Source organism: Temnothorax nylanderi, unplaced genomic scaffold, assembly GCF_030848795.1.
Source record: "Temnothorax nylanderi isolate EJ_2023f unplaced genomic scaffold, tnyl_v1.0 TNYL_tig0398_pilon, whole genome shotgun sequence".
Taxonomy (NCBI): domain Eukaryota; kingdom Metazoa; phylum Arthropoda; class Insecta; order Hymenoptera; family Formicidae; genus Temnothorax; species Temnothorax nylanderi.
In genome coordinates, this window is record NW_027249460.1 from 103,115 (window position 1) to 123,419 (window position 20,305).

The 20,305-nt window shown below is 44.6% G+C and overlaps 1 protein-coding gene across 1 annotated transcript; it reads right to left on the reverse strand.

The window, feature by feature from the left end:
- Positions 1-6,758: 6,758 nt before the first annotated feature.
- On the reverse strand, positions 6,759-10,885 carry LOC139782246 (uncharacterized). The gene is made up of 3 exons (XM_071721217.1): positions 10,805-10,885; positions 9,560-9,706; positions 6,759-9,007 (listed from the first exon to the last, which is right to left on the reverse strand). Exons 1-3 carry the CDS (start codon positions 10,883-10,885, stop codon positions 6,785-6,787), a joined length of 2,451 nt encoding a protein of 816 aa, XP_071577318.1. The 3' UTR covers positions 6,759-6,784.
- Between the last annotated feature and the right edge of the window lie 9,420 nt (positions 10,886-20,305).

A 20,305-nucleotide genomic window follows, 5' to 3' on the forward strand; every position in this document is an offset into this window, starting at 1 on the left:
CCAATTTATCGACACCCACCCCGAGATGTTCCGGAAACCCACGGGAGAAAACGATCCCCCGCCGCCTATAACACTGACCATACCCGACGCGACGTCACCCGTAACCATAATTCCGGCCGACCGCCCAACGTACCCCGCACCCCCCACCACGCAGATCATGAACCAAATGCGGAAGTGGGGGCTGCACTTCGAAGGCAAAAATCCATGGGCATTTCTCGAGCGCATTGACGAACTCCGCGCCGCGTACGAGTTCTCGGACGACCACTGGCTACGCGGATTACCCGAACTCCTGAGAGGAGACGCGCTCCTCTGGTACCGCAACAACCGCGACGGATGGCTCGATTGGCACGACTTTATCGCAGATTTTAAAGAAACGTTCTTACCCCGCCGGTACCGATTACAGCTCGTCAATGAAATCCGCGACCGTACGCAGAAAGACGGAGAGGCCTACGTAAAATACGCGACCCACCTACTCACGCTCATGCGACGGGCGGGGGGATACTCCTCCGAAGAACAGGTCGAGCAATTATACGAAAACCTACATCCGGATTACCAGAACCGCATCTGGCGAGGCGACGTCGATAGCCCTCGCGACCTCCAGCAGCGCGCCAGCGAGTACGAAAGGCTACAGCAAAATCGAAAGAATCGCGCCACCGCGAAACCGAGTACCGCCGAAACACCGATTATCGCCGCCGCGTACAACCGACGGGAATGTTGCTGGAGGTGCAAACAGCGGGGACACACCCGATTCGATTGCCGTCGCCCCGCACAGAAATTCTGCTCGCAATGCGGCAAGGATGGAGTCCTCACAAAGGACTGCCACCCTCCGCCGGGAAACGCCGCCGGGACCGCGGAAACTCCGGCCGCCCCCCGGTCCTCGACGTAAAATTTTTTCCCCGGCCGCACCTAGACATCCGGGTAAACGACCAACCACTGTTAGCTCTGCTCGACACCGGGTCCGAAATATCGTTTGTAAACGAAAAAACCGCGCGACTCGCACAAAACCTAGGCTTCGCGATCGTGCCCGACGAAGAGGAGGTGCAACTGGCCAACGGCCACCGCATCGTTCTCCCCGGCCGCATCCGTATACCGATCCAGACCACGAAACGCACGATTTGGCACGATTTCTCGATCATGCCAAACCTAGCGAACGCATTGCTCCTCGGAGTGGACTTCTGGGCGAAAATCGGACTCGCAGTACCCGCCCCCCCCCCGGCCCGACAACCCCGCAGACCACCCCCGGGACGGCCGCTACCGAGGGGATTGCACCGCGCACGCCGGCCGAGGAAATACGGTTACGAGAATTCCTCGAGCAAGAACTACCGCTTTTCGAAACCCTCCGCGGGCCCACCGACCGAACGGCGCACGACATCCGCCTAAAACCGAACGCTAGCCCGATTAAACAGAGATACCGGCCCCGTAACCCGGCCATGCAGGCCGTTATCGACAGCGAAGTCGAGAAAATGGAGCGAGACGGAGTAATAGAACGCTCTCACAGCGCCTCGAGCTCCCCCGTAGTTGTGGTTCGAAAGAAAGACGGCAGCCACCGATTTTGTATAGACTTCCGGAGGGTCAACGACGCGACCGAGCCCGATGCATACCCACTTCCCCAGATCACCGCCACCCTCGATAAACTACGCGGCGCGAAATATCTTACGACACTCGATCTGAAGAGCGGCTACTGGCAAGTTTCGCTCACCCCGTCTAGCCGACCAATCACCGCGTTCACCGTACCCGGGAAAGGGCTCTTTCATTTCAAAGTAATGCCGTTCGGCCTGCACTCCGCCCCCGCCACGTTCCAAAGGCTCTTAGACACCGTGCTCGGACCCGAATTAGAACCTCACGTCTTCGTATACCTAGACGACATTATAATAATTAGCGAGACATTCGAAGAGCATCTCCGAATCCTACGGGAAGTCTTCCGACGGCTCCGCGCCGCGAATTTAAAACTCAATCCGGCTAAATGTCGGTTTTGCGTAGACCGCCTACAGTACCTAGGACACATCGTCGACCGCGAGGGAATACGCACCGACCCCGAGAAAGTCAAAGCCGTCGCCCAGTGGCCCCGGCCGCAAACCGTAAAACAGATCCGACAGTTTTTAGGCGTCGCCTCCTGGTACCGGCGCTTTATACAAGACTTCGCGACCGTCGCCGCACCCCTCACCGCGCTAACCCGCAAGCACGCCCGGTGGGCGTGGGGGCCCGAGGAAGAGAACGCGTTCGAACAACTAAAAACGACCCTGACTACCGCGCCGGTTCTCGCCTGTCCAGATTTCACGCGCCGTTTTATCTTGCAAACCGACGCCAGCACCACCGGAGTAGGAGCCGTTCTAACGCAGAATTTCCCGGAGGGCGAACGGATCATCGCGTACGCGAGCCGAACTCTCAATCAGGCCGAACGGAATTACAGCGCGACCGAGCTCGAAGGCCTAGCCGTAATATGGGGAATCCGCCGCATGCGAGACTATCTCGAAGGGTACCCGTTCACCGTTCTCACGGACCACCAGTCGCTCCGGTGGCTGCAGAAAATCGACGCACCCACCGGGAGGCTGGGCCGGTGGGCATTCGAGCTCCAGCAGTACGACCTGGAAATCCGCTACAGGAAGGGAGCCCTTAACCGGGTAGCAGACGCGCTATCTCGCCAGCCCACCACAGCCGCCGTTACTCCCCCGCCCCGTTGTCCCTGGTATCGCCGAACGTTGCGCGCCGTACAAAACGCCCCACGCGAATACCCGGACTATGAAATAAAAGAGGGAAAACTACTCCGTCACGTACTCCACAATCTCGACTTCAAAGAAACGCCCGCCGACGAGCAATGGAAAGAGTGCGTGGCCAAAGACCGCCGCCCCGAAATACTATACCGAAATCACGACGCCCCTACAGCCGGACATCTCGGGATCGCGAAAACGATAGCTCGCGTCGCGCAATACTACTATTGGCCCGGCATGTTTCGAGAAATAGCGCGATACGTCCGAAACTGCCCGAAATGCTTACAGCATAAAGTCGCGCAGACGCGACCGGCCGGTACGCTACACGCCACTTCTGTCGCCCGCCCCTGGCAACAAGTCACGTTAGACCTAATAGGGCCATTACCGCGCTCGAAGGGAGGGCATACCTGGCTCCTGACCATGCAGGACCGTTTTTCAAAATTGCTGGAGATGCGTCCCTTACGCCGCGCCACCGCGCCCGCCGTCACGACGAATATCGCCGAAGCGATACTGTTCCGGCACGGATGCCCCGAAGTAATCCTGTCGGATAACGGGACGCAGCTCCGGCCCACGAAACTCGAGAAAATGCTAGCCGCGCATAACGTGCGGCATGCATATACAATACGTAGATAAAAACCGGAACTGCAGTTCGCGTACAATACGGCGCGGCACGAGGCAACCGGATACACACCAGCGTACCTGGTCTACGGTCGCGAGCCGGTATCCCCTCTCAACCGGGACGCCGCACCAAACACCGCCGCACCGCCGCCCGACGAAACGCGCCGACACCTCGAGGAAGCCTTTGAGCTCGCGAGGATACACCTCGCCCACGCGTTCCAGCGGCAGCAGAAGTACTATGACCTACGGCAACGAGCGTGGAAACCGAAAATTGGAGACTGGGTATGGAAGCGCGAGTACCCACTCTCCAATAAAGCCGCAGCGTTCAACGCGAAACTCGCGCTGAAATTTAGAGGCCCCCTCGAGGTGCGACGTATCGTGTCGCCCGTAATCGTGGACCTGCGCGATAAGAGCGAAAAGTGGATCCGACATATCCACGTTCAAGATCTCAAAGCCGCGCCAGAATCCCCCCCTCCAGGCAACGAAACCGAGGAAGAAACCGCCGCCGAAACCGACAGCGAAAGCAATGACGGAACCGACGCCGATAACAACGACGACCCCGACGACGACACCGAGGACGACAACGAAGTCTAAAAACATTGCCCCATGCCCCCACCACCCGGTAAACAATAGCGGCGAGAAAAACATAAACGAGCTCCACGAACAAAATGAGACACTCGAGTCAAATTTCCCGAGATGGAGACATCGACGACCGAGAAAGATATCCTCGCCGAAATCGACGCGATCCTCGCCGAGCCCGTCGCCTACGACCCGGCCTGCCCGGATTTCGGAGCCACATGGACGAGGCTGTTCGCCACGGGGTCCGCCGCCTCCATCGCCGCCGCCGCCGAGGCCCCGAGACACGTGGCCGCTCCGCCGACACGCAAAAACGTGCCGACGGTCGGATGCGTAATCCAGAGGTCGGACCAGCAACGGAGGCAGAAAATGGAGTGGCTGACGACCCCGCCACCTCCAATGCCGCATCGCCGGGTCACGCCAGTGGAATACCTGGCCCGAAGGAAGGCCGCCGCCAAGCCAACTCCACCGCCGGCCGCACCACCGGCCATTCCGCCCGCCGCACCACCGGCCGCACCGCCTGCCGCACCGCCAGCCGCAGAGGGACAGGCACTCAGGCCCGTAGGCTCCCGGCTGCCCCCGAAAATCCCGGTAGAGGTAGAGCCGGGCCACGTAATCCTGGTGCCTCACAACGCCGCCCACGTCACCCGGGAATGGAAAACAACGGAAGGGGGCTACAAGTGGCATGTCCGCTTTAACCACGAGGGTACGGACCGAAAAATCCGGAAACTACCGGCCAAACCCAGGGCCCGTCCGTGAAGCGCCAAGTTCGCGCTCTAGAAAGGGGGGTGGGGTGATGTAACGATGCGCCCCGAAACGCATCGTTCCCGGCGAACATCAGCCGGATGCCGCCCGGCCGAACACCCGCCGGGCGAGACAAGGCACGGTGTGCCCTTTTTTTAAACATATTACCTCGCGTATAAGTCCGCGAACGGACTTACCGCGGCAACTGACTCGGAGCGCCGAGCGGTGCCGAAAACAGCCGAAAGCCGCCGAACGCAATCGCGGCGTCGGGACGCCGTATCTTCCGAACGCTCCGCCGCTCCATCCCGGCGCTCGCGATTGCCGTCGCGTATACCCCCGCCACACCGACACACCGCCGCGGGTATATAAACCGGCAAATTTTTAGCAAGATTAGATTCCGCCGTGAGCCAGCAAACCGATCCGACCTGTTCTCCGCTGCTCACGGATCCCGCAATCCCAAAACTCGAAACAACCAGAAGTTAGAGAGGCATCTCTGGCTCGGCCAAGTGACGAATCTAGGCGGTTGACTCGATCTTCCTTCCGAGGACTTGTGATACCGGAGTGAACCAGGGTAAGAGAGCTCTTCTCTTACTCGCCAAGGGTCTTGGCCACCCGGTACCGCTTCCCGCCCGCGTATTCCGAGACGCCCGGATGTAGAGAGACATCTCTACATCTGCTAAGGATCTTAGCCGCTCGATCCCGCGCGGTCCTGCACCGCGTGCGCTTGCCGCCGCCGCTGGCTAAGCCTGCACTTCCGCGGTCTCCGTATATATCGTCGATTCCGCGGCCTCTACGTATCGCCGTCGCCGTATCCGCATCCGCAACTCCCGCGATCCCTGTATATATCGTCGACTGCCGCGATCTCTGTATATACCGTCGACTCCCGCGATCTCCGCGATCTCTGTATATACCGTCGACCCCCGCGATCTCCGTATATATATCATCGACTTCCGCGATCTCTGTATATACCGTCGACCCCCGCGATCTCCATATATATATCATCGACTTCCGCGATCTCTGTACATACCTCCGACGCACCCGCGCTCTCGGTGCATGATTCCGGCGCACCCGCGCTTTTACTGTATGTTTAGTTACGCTTTATAGAATAAACTTGTTACGTTTCATTTCAACCGAGTCTTGTGTCTTCCTCCGCGCCTACTCCGAACCCTGACCAGCCGCGAGTTAAATCCGCGCTTCGGAAGCTAGGTTGTTTTAACCTGATAAAATATGGAAACGACATGTCGATCAGATTGTTCGATTCCGAGCGGCAACTGATGATAGCGATAAAGGTACAGCGGTACCAGCGAGCAAACCTGACGTTGCATTGCGACAATCGGAGCGTTTAAAAAAAAAACAGATGTAATTCAAAATAAAAAGGGAGGAGTTGTAATATATCCGGGCTCCTAACGAGAGAGTACGCTACTGTACGACACGTCGTCACGGGAGCGTGTGCTCCGAGAGTCAGGTTGCTCACGGAAGTCGAGCGTGACACACGTGTATTATATTCAATATAGACATCGTTAAGAATACTCTACTTTATTACCGATCCCAATATATAACAGTTACTATTGACGATTAGTATATAATAATAAGGCAATAATTTCAATAACTATCTAGCAATAACTATCTAGAGTCCCTCTATAATAAGAGTCGCGACTCGACACAGAGCAGTAATTTTTGATTGGTACGCATTTCGGCAAAATTTCGGCAAAAGCACGAGAAACAGAAAGAGAAAGAGATATAAGAGAGAAAGAGAAAGCGATATGAATGTATATCGCTTGAATATCGCTTTCTCTTTCTCTCTTATATCCGATGTCGCAAGTCTTATTAAAGGGACTCTAGAAATATCGAACAATGGAGATTTGATAATTATTATGAATTAACGACAAGAATACGTATGTGTTCGATAGTTATTATATTATTTTATTAATATTGGGTAATTAATCTATTCAAAAAGTACTAATACAGTATTAAACATGGCATTATCACAGAGAATTATTACACAGTTACTGGAAATAATAATGTAATTAAAAATAATGAGAAATATTATTTCAAAGGAAAACAAAAAGATAGGTATTTGAAAAGTGTATTTATTTGTACATACAAGGAGGTATACAATTCACCGTATTTATTGTAGTTTAATCTGTTTCGACTGTATTGACAAGCGGTATGATACATACTTTATCTTCTAATGTTCCATAAGGAACTCGTACACATTTTTTATTTATTGACTGAGGTTCAACACATATAATTCGATCAGACTGTTCCATTATATGGGCATAGTTCTTTGAACTAATACGAAGTTCAGCATCTTTAACAATCTCAATATTTAATGGTAATAATTGATTTCCCATGACAACACACCTTTTCCGTAAATTATAATTATTAATAGTAGAAACAATAAAAATATGGGTAATAACCATATACGTTCTACAAATCAATTCTACGGTATGATTACAGCGTTTTACAAGTCTCTTATAATCAGTAGAATGATATAGTACACTTTGAAATATAAAACGTTGATAAGAATGTACATCATTCAATACGCTTTCACGTAGTAGTGTTTCTATAGATGTTTGTTGGATCAAAGACAAAGACATATACCTATAACGTCCAAATAATCGTAAAAAATTATCATATTCAACAGAACACTGTATTTTACATTTTCCGAGCATTTTCACAAATAACGAATTTCCAAGAATATTTTTATCTTGTAGTGACCAAACAGTTCTTGACATTTTATCTATTACCTTAAGTCGCTGGTAAGATTTACATATTTGTTCGGGTACACATTGTGAGTTCTTAAATAACTTTCCCAAAATTCCGTTGAAATGTTCATAAGGAAAGGCAGAATGTGACCATACGGCACCAAAATTCTGAACACTCCGAGGTATATGACGCAACATATGAACATTATATTTTACAAACTCCTTACCATACAAGCTCTCCACTTGTGTGACAAATTTTAGAAGAGCTGCTTTTGCAACATTAAACTCACGTGTCGTAATTTTATCTTTTAGAAATATGTACATACTGAAGGTAAGTAAAAACCAATGTTTTATATATTTAGAAGGCATTAAATTAGTGATGCACGGTATAGAATAATATAGCAAATAATTCTTCCATTCAGAAGCTTTCCATAGTTTTCTGTCGTTAATGGATCTTGGAGTTCTACTAATTTCAGAAGGTGGTTTAATTTTTGTCAGCCTGTAATCAAATTCTGGAAGAAATTTATCCATATACCATGGTTTATCACTGTACACTGAGTTAAACCATGCATCAGCAAAGGTACGCGCTACACCTAAGAGCACACAATGCATATAATCTGGGACACACGAAGAAATAATATTGAATATAGGCAATGTCATAAGTATTGAAGGCCCCTTTATGCCCCTTATACTGATTCGTTTGTTAACAGCTTCCTCACAATCAGCTTCATGTTGTCTTATATTTCGTAATATACTTATACCTCCACAATACACTCGTGTATAATCTGCTCCAATTGATACTCTTTGGCCCTCGTTAAGGCAAAATGAACAACCAAAATGACCGTTAAACTGTTTCATGTTTTGTAAAAGAGGTCTAGCAACCGAGTCTACTGGAGCAAGTAATACATGAACTTTTACAGTAACAGGATCTCTGTACAAAGGTAATTTACATATTATTCCATCATTATGAAGGCGAATTAATTCTTGTACAAATGGCTTCAAAAACATTTCCATGACAGGTTTTTTACTGCCATACCATAGGCCACATAGTATCATATTCTGTCTTCTCAAACGATAAGGCAATTCATTGATGCTTACTTGAATAGACCACATGGATATCTTTGAGGATTTGTGCGTTTGGACACCATCTGTATTCCATTGCAAAGTGATGTCCGTTTTGGATATTACATGATTATCTATCAATTTACGATACACCTTTCCACTAACAACATCACTTTTTTCATTATAATACTGCTGTTTGAGGTGTTGCGAGATATCAGTATTATTTAGCATGTTTGTTAATTGCTCCGTTAATGAAAGATACATGAAGTAGTGCCCTGTTGTCTTCAAATTATTCTTATTATATTCATTTCCACAATCTTTGCATCGTGCAATAGCTGCATTTGCCTCAAATTCCAAAATACTTTCACAGTCCTGACAATAATATATTTTACGAACCGGAACAGGTGTTTCGAAGTCCTTGCAAAATAAATATTTGGATTTGTACTGCACATGAGGCAAATGACAGTCAATAAGTTGGAGCAAATGCGACAATCCTATATCTGACAAACCATGTCGTAACGCAAAACTTAAGATGAGCAGCTTGCTCTCTTCTTTTGTTAAGTTACATCCTTCAAACAAAGGTATTCTTTCCTAAACAAATTATTAAAATTTACTAAATGGCAATTAAAACATAGTCTACTGTTAAGTAAAATCAAAATCTTGTGAAAAAACATTATTTAAAACTTAATTTTTAAATACTTTACAAATCTATGAAGCTTCTTACAAGAAGTATGCGGCCGTTTATTAATATATATTTAATGGACAAATTAAAAAATGTAATTAATTATATATTATATACCATGTACTAAATTTATACAAAAAATTACAATTATACATAGATTTTTTTACGGTGTTCTGATGTCAGTAAACAGTAATATTCAATGAATATGAACATATATATTCAATGAAACCTCCATTATTTGAAGTAATAGAACAACACTTGGATGATCAAATATTTTAAGTAATCAAGCCGTAGAACGTTTATTTTTTGTACATCAAAACCACATGCTCGGATAATCGAAGATCAAACTGCATTAAATACAGTTTTATTTCGCTCTTAATGAAAATATATGCGTTCTACCAAATTGTATAATTTGCTTATATCACCATATAATAGTGTATGCATGGTCAATAATGACTCACCTCTACATCTGGATCCTCGGGAGCATCTTCAAATTGTCCCATTTCATCTTCATTACATTCAGTACAATTGCTGCTGATTTCACTGCTTTCATCGACATTTTCTGTCTCACAATGAGTAGTAACTGTCAATAGCTTTGCGAATAGTTGCTATTGAATCTCAATAGTATTTTTCCATAGAAAACTATTCGTAAATAGTTTTATGAATAGTTACTGTTGGACAATAATATTTAGTCCCTAAACAGTTTCTCAGTAGTCCGCCAAAAAACTACTAGAAATTTACTAATAGTTTTCCTGAACAGTTACTATTGAATCTAAATAGTTATTTTTCATAAGGGTAGCTCAAAATTGCCCGCGCAATGTTCCGACAAACAGAAACGAGGTCTAAAACGTGCTTCTGGAAATCTTGTAAGAGCACGTGGCGGAAGTTTCTGTTTGCAATAAAACTGCAATTAAGATTAGATGGAATGCATTTGTCTATCGGTACTGAAAATAGGGTCGCAAGATAAACTAAGAACCCAGAGCCCTAATAAAAGAGAAATCGACAATAATAATAAAAAAAAATGGATGCGTCACTGGAAGAATCGATAACTTAGACCCCCAAAAAATAAGACGGCGGGGGTGGGCCTTACGACAAAACTCGCCAATGGACAACCTTAAAAATAGATAATTATATCTAGCTCGAAGGGATAGGCGAAAAACCGAAAGTTACGTCACGATCGGAAGAGAACTCCACCAATCAAATCATATTAAAAAATAATCCCGCCTCCTTAATTCTGTATAAAAATCGCGACTTTACGCACTTGGAGACACTTCCGATCCGGCACGAGACAGTTCACTTCTGAGTCCGCATACTCATCCCAGTTTTCACTTACTTATTAAAGGCAGTTTTCTGTTGTTCGCCAACCTAAAGTATCGCGAGTAAATTCTGTGCGCGCTAAGTGCCACGAATCGCCCTCACTAGCGACTCGGCGAGACCTGCGGTCAGTACCAGCGCCCGACAGAAATATATATATATATATATATTTTACGTATACATATATATATATTTCAACAAATTGTAAGTCCTAAATATTCGTTCACTCTAACTTTCAATTGCCTGCACACGTATAAAAGTATATAAGTCGTATCATAATAGCCATTCTATTCCTGTCTCGAATAATCTTAGCGTTCTCCGCTCAAGATTGTTATAATTCCTCTCGAAATTACTCTAATACTACTTGCTCAGAGTAATTATCGAATCCTTACCTTAGCGACAACACGCTCAAGGCACTCCTCTACCGGCCCGTAATTCTGCTTCTCACGGCTCAGCTGTAATCCCCCAAGCATTATCTGCTCAGAGGATTTTCAGTTTTCTTGTTCTAGCGATATTCGCTCAGGACCTCTCAATACTCCCGTTTAATTGCTTTAGCGTTACTCGCTCAAAGTAATTAAGAATCTTTTGTCTTAGCGCTATTCGCTCAAGACCTCCCGTTAATTCTCAATTCTCCCGCTTAATTACCTTGGCGTTATCCGCTCAAGATAATTAAGAATCCTTTTGTCCTAGCGATATTCGCTCAGGATCTCCCATCAATCCGCTGTTCCTCCTTAAAGTTATTCTCCCGCCTAGTTGCTTTAGCGATTATCCGCTCGGAGTAATTAAAAAGCCTTTTCCTATATAGATAGTATGGAAACATAGAGCAGGCAAGAAGCGGAGAGAACGCATTCTGCAACATCAAAACCGGCAGAATCGTTTTCCGGTAATAACATCCGTCCTCTCCGGGAGATTCATCTCCGAGGACGCCCTAGCCGAACTGCGCCGGCTTAACACACTACACTCTGCTCTGACGACAGAGAACAACAATTTACCCGCGCCGGAAGTAATCGACTTGACTGTGCCTACACCGGTCATCGATTTAACCACCGAAAATCCACCCGCGTCAGATTTTGATGAGATCACCGCGCGTTTCTTCTCGATAGAAAATTTTATTAAATGTACCTACGCAAATCGTCCAGAATCCACATAATATACAATAACCGTTTACATAAAGTTTCATTTGTTTTAATATATACATTGTGACGTTGCAGTTTCGCTGCATCGTTGCAGCGCCCCGCCGCCGTCACAAGGCGCGGGTTTCGCGACCTTTTTCACGCCCGAGGACGGTTCAACGAATCGATACGAGATCTCCAGGGGCATATTGTACTCGCGTTGCATTTACTGATCCCTCTTATTTTATTTTGTATCATTTGCGTGGCGCCTCACCGAGCCGAAGACCGGAGTTTCCTGAAAGGATGCAGAGGACGCGAAAGCGGAGTCGACGAGAAGGACAAGGCAAGAAATCGGACGACGGAAAGCGGATCGAAGCGACAACTCGCGGGCCGCCGAGAGCGACGGAGCGCAGGAAAACACGCGCGCGGCGCGTGACACAGCGGCGGGCGAGCCCATAATGGCAGGGCCCCGGGACGCCGGGGCGAAATCAGCTCACCTGCCCTCCTCACATTACTGACCGGATCCCGGGATGGTTGGCCACCATTCCCGAACCGACAGGAAGGAACGCGGAGGCTAAAACGTCCCGTCCGCTGCCGGGGAGAATCCCGGAAAAATTGCCGCGCGAGCGAGGGCCGTTTAGCGCCCTGCGGAAAGCCGTAATTCACGGCCCTACGCACGAATCCGCCGCGAGCCTGCGAGCTCACCCCTCATTGGTCCGCGCTCCAACGTCGCGGGGCCGCGTACGCCCGGGGTGGGGTGCGCTATCGATTCCGCCATCGAGCGAAATTTCGGGAGCATTCGTGGATCGTCCTCGATAACCGACGCACGTCGATAGTCAAGTCGCGGTATTGTCTTCGCGTTAAGTCGCATTTTGGGAGCTGAGTACGACGTCCGGCTGCTCTCTTTACGACCCTTGGGACGACGGCGAGGACCCTCGGGAGAGAATCTGCCTACGGTGAGGTTGCCTCGGTAACGTTTTATGTAAAGCCACGACACCGCTCCCCGGGTCGCACTCTCGCTCGGAAAATTCGCGATAACTAGCGTATTCGCCGACAAGGCGTATTTAGCGATCGATAGCGAGAGCGAGGGGCACCGGAATGGTCTCGTGGCCGTGGAATCGCGATCGAAATCTACGAACCTCTGGAGATCGCGGTAGGCGCGTCGATGACGACGTTCGATATCGCGAATACGCCATTTCTCGCGCCCTTTGCTTTCACGACCGCGTGTCTCGTTATGCGTAGTATTTCGCCCGGTCAAATCTTAGATTCTGCACGCGATATTAATGGCGTTAGAGGGATATTCGCGTTGGTTTAATTGCGTTTCTTACGATTCGCGTTCGGACATTTAGACTATCCTCGCGATATCGGCTGCGTTGAGATCTTATTCGCGGTAGGATGTGGTTCGCCTTAAGATACCATTCGTGTCGACCTAATGTTGCGTCTCGTTATTACTCGCGGTAATCCCGTAATCTTTCTCGCGTTAATTCGAGTATTTCGCGTTATGCCGAGCGTCTCGGCGCATCATTTTTCGCGTTGGACGATCGCTGACGATCGCGGGTGTTGCGTTCGATCAGAATCACTTGCGTAATCTCAGTTTCTTGCGTTAGGATAAATCGGTCATTTCGCGTTAGTTATAGTATTGTTCGCGGTAATTCCGCATATTTTCTCGCGTTAGTTTAGTATTTCGCGTTATGTCGAGCGCCCCGGCGCCTTGTTCGTCGCGTTAGGATGTCCTTGGCGATATCACATGTTGCGTTCGTTCCTTCTTGCGTTGGGACGTTACTCGCGTCACGTTTATTCTCTGCGTTAGACTAAGACTATTACCTGCGTTAGATTAAGATTACTACTTGCGTTAGAATAAGATTATTTGGCGACAGAATCTCTGCACGGGTTTGGACCGTGCGCTCACGCGCTCCAAGCGTGACGCACTATCATTTCGCGGTATTTCACGTTATTATTTCGCGTTTATTCCAGTTACGCCGTATTCGGTCGTAATTTGACCGCTACTCCATATGATTTGTCCGCGTAATCTTCTGCTATTATTATCTGTGAACTTCTATAATCTCGGTGATTCAGAAATTTACTTCTCTTCTCGCGTTATTTCGCTTACTAACGGCGCATTCCGCGCGTTTACTGAGTTAACGTAAATTTCCGTTTATTCTGGCGTCCGCGTTACCACCTTTGGTTATTAAAAATCTGACGCCCGCGTTATCGATCACCTATTTGTTTCGGTTCGATTAAGAGACGCCGAATTGGCATTTACTGTTCATCCGAAGATTACTAAGGAATAAATGTTATCCTTTATTTGTTAATTGCTTGAGTTTACGACATTATTTATTAGACGTCACCCCGCCGAATACCGCGCTGCCCTTCATCAACCCCGCCCTGCTATTACGTCGAGCTAGCCATTCCCTCGCACACCGACTTATTTCGTTTCGCGTCTCGTTTTTGGTTTCTCGCGATTTCGCGGACGCGAATTTACGCGTCTGGCGCCCAACATTAGAATCGTTTCGTGGAGTGTCGGAGGTGCGAGAGAATCACCGGAGAGGCCTACCCTCCTGCTCTCCTTTCCCCTTTTGATCCGGCACACGTCCCGGACCGCTCCGGGAGTGAAAAAATCGTGACAACATATACACATACACATCTTACACTAACGCCTAGCTTATAATTATTTCTTTTATACCAGATAACACTCTTTTATGTCAAATAAATATAAATACTTATGTTAAAGACATCTCCATTAATTCATTAAATTAAGACCTCACCCTCAGTACCATCTCCCTCTCGAAATTGCATGAGGTCCGGTCCTAAGTTAAAGGGATTAAATTCTCTGACTTAAAAGAGGACCGACCATCGCACCGCTCACGGAAGGCGTCCTAGCGTCCCTACGGACGTTGACCCTTCCTGAGCCATTGAAAGTGCGTTCGGCTCGCGCCACGCGCTTCAGAGCGTGTACCTGCGAACATCGGAGTAAGTATCTGCTTGCGTCTTTCCTTACCCCTGCTCTTCTGGTTAGCCTTTCCTTCGCTTCCCAGTTTTTCTTATCCTAATCCTGGGGTTGGACGTAACAGATCAGATACAAAAATTCGAAAGGATATTAGGAGAGAAAATATTGACTTAGGAGTAAAAGGCAAATCTTGCATATATAATTTACTAGAATTTAATATGTGTTTTGGGTTTGCAATTGATTTATTTACACCAATCTCTAGAAGGCGTAGTGAACAAATTGCTATCTCTATGGTTTGATTCAAGTAATCATCAACATAATTTTTATATTGGGACGTTTATTGGACAAGTAGATAAAAGACTGTGTTCAATAACGCCTCCAAGTTATGCATCAAGAAAGCCTAGATCACTTACAGATAGAGCACGATTTAAAGGAAATGAATTAAGAAATTTTCTGCTATATTATGGGCTTCCATGTCTTCTTCACATATTACCAGAAGTTTATTACAACCATTTTAAAAAATTAGTCACTGCCGTATATATTTATCTCCAAGAAAAAATAACCTTTTATGAGGCAGATTTTGCTGACAATTTACTTCATGAATTTACTATTGAATATAGCAGACTGTACTCTGAAGCTAATGTTGTGTATGATATCCATTTATGTATGCATTTAGGAAAAATTGTCTCTATGCTTGGTCCACTCTGGGCTTAGTCCACGTTTGTTTTCGAATCAGGCAATGGATATCTTAAAAGATTGATTAAAGGCACAACTGGTATTGTAAGTCAAATGGGGCGCAAATATGTTATGTCCAAGAATGCCTCCAAATTAGTACGTGGTAAACAGTATAATGTTCGCAACAATATTTTAGAGTTTTGTTCAGACATATTTATGTATAAGCAACTGAAAAATTACACTGTCTGTAATGAATATACTCTTCTTGGCAGAAAGTATATTTCAGAACTTACTGCAAATGAAAGGGATCTTTACAATATTTTATTAATAAAATCCGTTTCAGTAGACTGCTACAATAGAGTTGTTAAATCTGGAGTCATTTATCAGGGAAAAAGGCACTCCAAACAGCAGCAATGACTCTTGTGTTCGACTAGATTGTGATGGTGCTTATGCATATATTGATTTAATATTTCTAGCTTATCAAGAGCAGTCATTAGACGTGTTCTGCTTCATTCGCCCAATACAATTGGCTCAAAATAGAAATCCTTACATGCCTCCACATATTAAGCAATGCAGTCTAGATCCATTTGGACCTCTCCAAATATGTAAGATGGGCAATATATCATCTAAATGCATCTTAATATGTTGTGATGGAAAGAAATATGTTACTGAACGACCTAATACTTACGAGAAAGATTAAAAAATGTTTTTTATTCCATAATCTTTTTATATGTATATATTTTGACTTTCAATTATTTATGTTTTAAATTATTTTTTCGATGTATGATCTCAGAAAAGTTAAGTGAAATTTTAGAGTAAAAATTTACTGTTATTTTACTCATTTCCAAAATGCATGTAATTAAATGCATGGTGAAGAATATATTGTGATAAACATTTAATGCGAGATGGTATTCAATTGTATTTTCCTTTCGTGCACCTTTCAGTGACGGTGCTTTATAACTTATCTACTTGAATTATGGCAAATGTAAATGCTTTCTGAATAAAGGTCGTGGGAACTACATGCAATCTCTATACATTCCTACACATTATTTCGTGTGCATATATGTATAGTTTTCTCTTCTATTATGTATGTGCGTTTTTTAGAATACAATTTGGTATACTCTGAGACCTTCTTTATAACTTTAAAATGCAAAGTAAAATATATTTCCATGACTTGAGACACTGTTTCTATTTCTGTGCACCATGACCATGTTTTAATCAAAAACTGCTCTAAAAACAAAAAAAAAAGATTAATTTTTACAATGCAACCTAAGTGTTGTTTAAAATTTTTTATCTCAAATAAGAGTTGCAGTACAAATTTAAACTAAATTTTATCTATAAATTTACTTTTGAAACATTAAAAATAGCTGCATGCAGCCTTTGCTATTACAGAGAACCAATGGAATAAGATATATGTATTAATTATACTCTTTTTATTCTACGCTAGTTAAACATTTGTTAAGATAGGTACACTAATTTATAAACCAAATAAGTAACATTTGCTTCGCCAGAGAATAATTAACACAATTAAGAATTTTTAATTGACTATATACTGGCAATGATTATAATCGTGGCAACGATTATAATCATCGTGACGAATCGTCACCGCGTTTCGACCAAGGATTCCTGGTTATTTAAATTAATGTAATTTTAGATGCTTATAATATAAGCGTCTTAATTAAATAATTAAATTTATTGCGAAAAATATTACCTCAGCCAGGGTTCGAACCTGGAACCTCCCTCATTCCGTGCGGACGTCGTACCAATTCGACCACCGAGGCATGTGGTAATATTTATCGCAATAACAATGTATTAAGATGACAAACAATATAAGATGGAACACCGCTTGGTCGAAACGCGGTGACGATTCGTTACGACGATTATAATCGTTGCCACAATTATAATCATTGCCAGTATATAGTCAATTAAAAATTCTTAATTGTGTTAATTATTCTCTGGCGAAGCAAATGTTACTTATTTGGTTTGAATATACACCTTTGACTGAAAAGCGGTGTTCCACCTTATATTGTTTGTCATCTTAATACATTGTTATTGCGATAAATATTACCACATGCCTCGGTGGTCGAATTGGTACGACGCCCGCACGAAATGAGGGAGGTTCCAGGTTCGAACCCTGGCTGAGGTAATATTTTTCGGAATGAATTTAATTATTTAATTAAGACGCTTATATTATAAGCATCTAAAATTACATCAATTTAAATGACCAGGAATCCTTGGTCGAAACGCGGTGACGATTCGTCACGACGATTATAATCGTTGCCACGATTATAATCATTGCCAGTATATAGTCAATTAAAAATTCTTAATTGTACTAATTTATAAATAATAATAAGAGAAATAGGATCGACAATATACAATCAAGAATTAGAAGCCTTGCGATCCAAGCCTAGTTCTTTGACGGCCTTATGTTAGTTTCTGTATATATATATACTATATATATACATATAATTTTTCCAACAAACTGCGCGCCGATTAATGTCGGACTTTAAAACACAGTTATTGTTAGAATTAAAAACCCTTCCCTCCCCGGAATTAAATCGACTCGATTTAATTATCTAAAAACTGTAAAGAATTTTATTGCGAAAAAAATTACCTCAGCCAGGGTTCGAACCTGGAACCTCCCTCATTCCGTGTAGGGCGTCGTAGGGCGCTGAGGTAATTTTTTTCGCAATAAAATTCTTTACAGTTTTTAGATAATTAAATCGAGTCGATTTAATTCCGGGGAGGGAAGGGTTTTTAATTCTAACAATAACTGTGTTTTAAAGTCCGACATTAATCGGCGCGCAGTTTGTTGGAAAAATTATATGTATATATATAGTATATATATATACAGAAACTAACATAAGGCCGTCAAAGAACTAGGCTTGGATCGCAAGGCTTCTAATTCCTAATTTATAAAGTTCACTAAATTTTAAATACTCTTCGTTAAGGCATCACTCTTCCTTAGATTTTTAATAAAAATAAAAAATATAAGTATGAACAATTTTGGTAGCAATATTTACAAAAACTTACATTGCAAATAATATAATAATCACTAACATAAATTTCAGCATATTTCTAAAAAATAATATGATACTAATCCTTTACTCGCTATTATTTAATTGTATATACTGAGAGAGTATAAACAACTGCAATTATCTGTATACACTGGGTATAAACAACTTCCTGGGTATAAACAACTTATTTGTATATACTGGAGGGTATAAACAACTCTTAGACCATCTTGGATATTGAATTCTGTATACAGATGTCCGGATATGCAAGTCGAACATACGGTATGCATGCACGTGAAGATACTTAATTGAGTATACGGAAGATTAATATGTGTATACACAAACCTTCCATATACTTACAACTGGGGTCTCTTTATACTTAAGGGGTATATTGGTCGTGAATATCCGAATACACAGGCCACGGAATAGGATACACGTATTTGATATACGGATACAGAAACTCTGTAAACGCATACATAAATTGTGTATACCTTCTGTATACCTTGTATATACTTTTTTGCTAGGGCTGGCCTGAGCGATCCTGCAGGTTAATTGGATCGCTCCTCTGCGCAACAGGTTTCCCAACAACTTTGGATTAACAGTCCAGAATAGCTTTCGTTCTAAGACGCCCCCACTCCTATCCATCCAGCTAACCTCAGCCCCTGAGAGTCCAACACCTCCTCGGCAGGGCACCTGAAGCTCCGATGGGCTTTCTATTTGGCTATAGTTTTTTTCTGCTGGTGATAGAGCTCTGGACGCACAGGCGATAAGTCTTTTGGTGTTATCTGGCATTATATGTGCTAAATATGCGCCGATTCCCTCGTGAATGCATCTGCGGCTGCAATTAAGGGTAGATCTGGATCATAATGGACGAATTGTAACTCTGATGTTAGTAGCTGTTTGAACTTGCAAAATGCTTCTTGGCATTCTGGTGTCCAACGAAATTCTACGCCTTTTTTTAGTAAAGCGTCCCTCGGGGCCCTCAGTTTACGCATATCCTTTATAAACTTGCTGTGATAGTTAATAGCTCCTAATAGTGATCTGAGCTGCGGTACTGTAGTGGGTGCTTGCATGTCACGGATTGCCTTAATCTTCTCAGGATCTGGTTTGATTCCTGTGCCGTCTATTATATTTCCTAAGTATAATAGTTTATTCTTATAGAATTCGCATTTAGACAATTTTACTCGAAATCCAAGATTTTGTAATCGAGATAGTACCTTCCTCATGATGTTGTCGTGTCCTTCTTTGGTTTCGTGATAAATAATAAAGTCGTCTATGAATGTATCTACTCCTTCTATATCTCCGAAAGCTTGTTCCATGTTTTTCTGGAAGAGTCCCGGTGCTGACTTACCTCCGGGTGCTAGGCGGTTATATTGAAATAAACCCTTATGGGTGTTGATTGTTAATAGTTTGCGAGATTCTGGGTGTACCTCTACGTTCAGGAATGCATCTGAGATGTCAATTTTTGAGATATATTTGCATTTCCGTACCTTTGCGTAAATGTCTTCTGACAGAGGTAGTGGGTGCTGGCACGGCTCTAATTGTTCGTTGAGGCCTGTGCTGTAGTCTCCGCAGATTCGTATGCTGCCGTTTTTTCTGCGGGTTACGACTATAGGTGCTGCCCATTCTGAAAAATCAATAGGTGTGGTTATTTGGGCATCGACTAATCTTTGTATCTCACTTTCGATTAACCCCATGGAGCCGAAAGGTACAGATCTCTTTGGACGGAATACTGGTTTGGTTTCAATGTGAGTTTAGGTTGAAAAGCGGTAACACACCCAGGGGTGTCGCTAAACAGCTTGGGGAACTCTCTGATGAGCTGGGCTGCAAATGCTGCTGGATCCACTTTGATTGTCGCACATATGGTGTTTAGAGGTACTTCAAATAGGCCGAGTTTTTCCATAAAATCAATTCCTAACACATTCAGTTTGGGGTTAGAAAACACCTGAATTGTGCCAGTGTGCAACTTATCCTTGAATTGGACTCTGGCGTCGAATTCGCCGATGAATTGCATGGCGTGGGCAGTAGCACTGGCTGCCGATATCGTGGATGGTCTTAGCGGTTGCGGGTTCAGTTTTTTATACAGCTCCTGTGAAATGATGGTGCCGTCGGAGCCAGAATCCAATTGAACGACCACCGGTACTT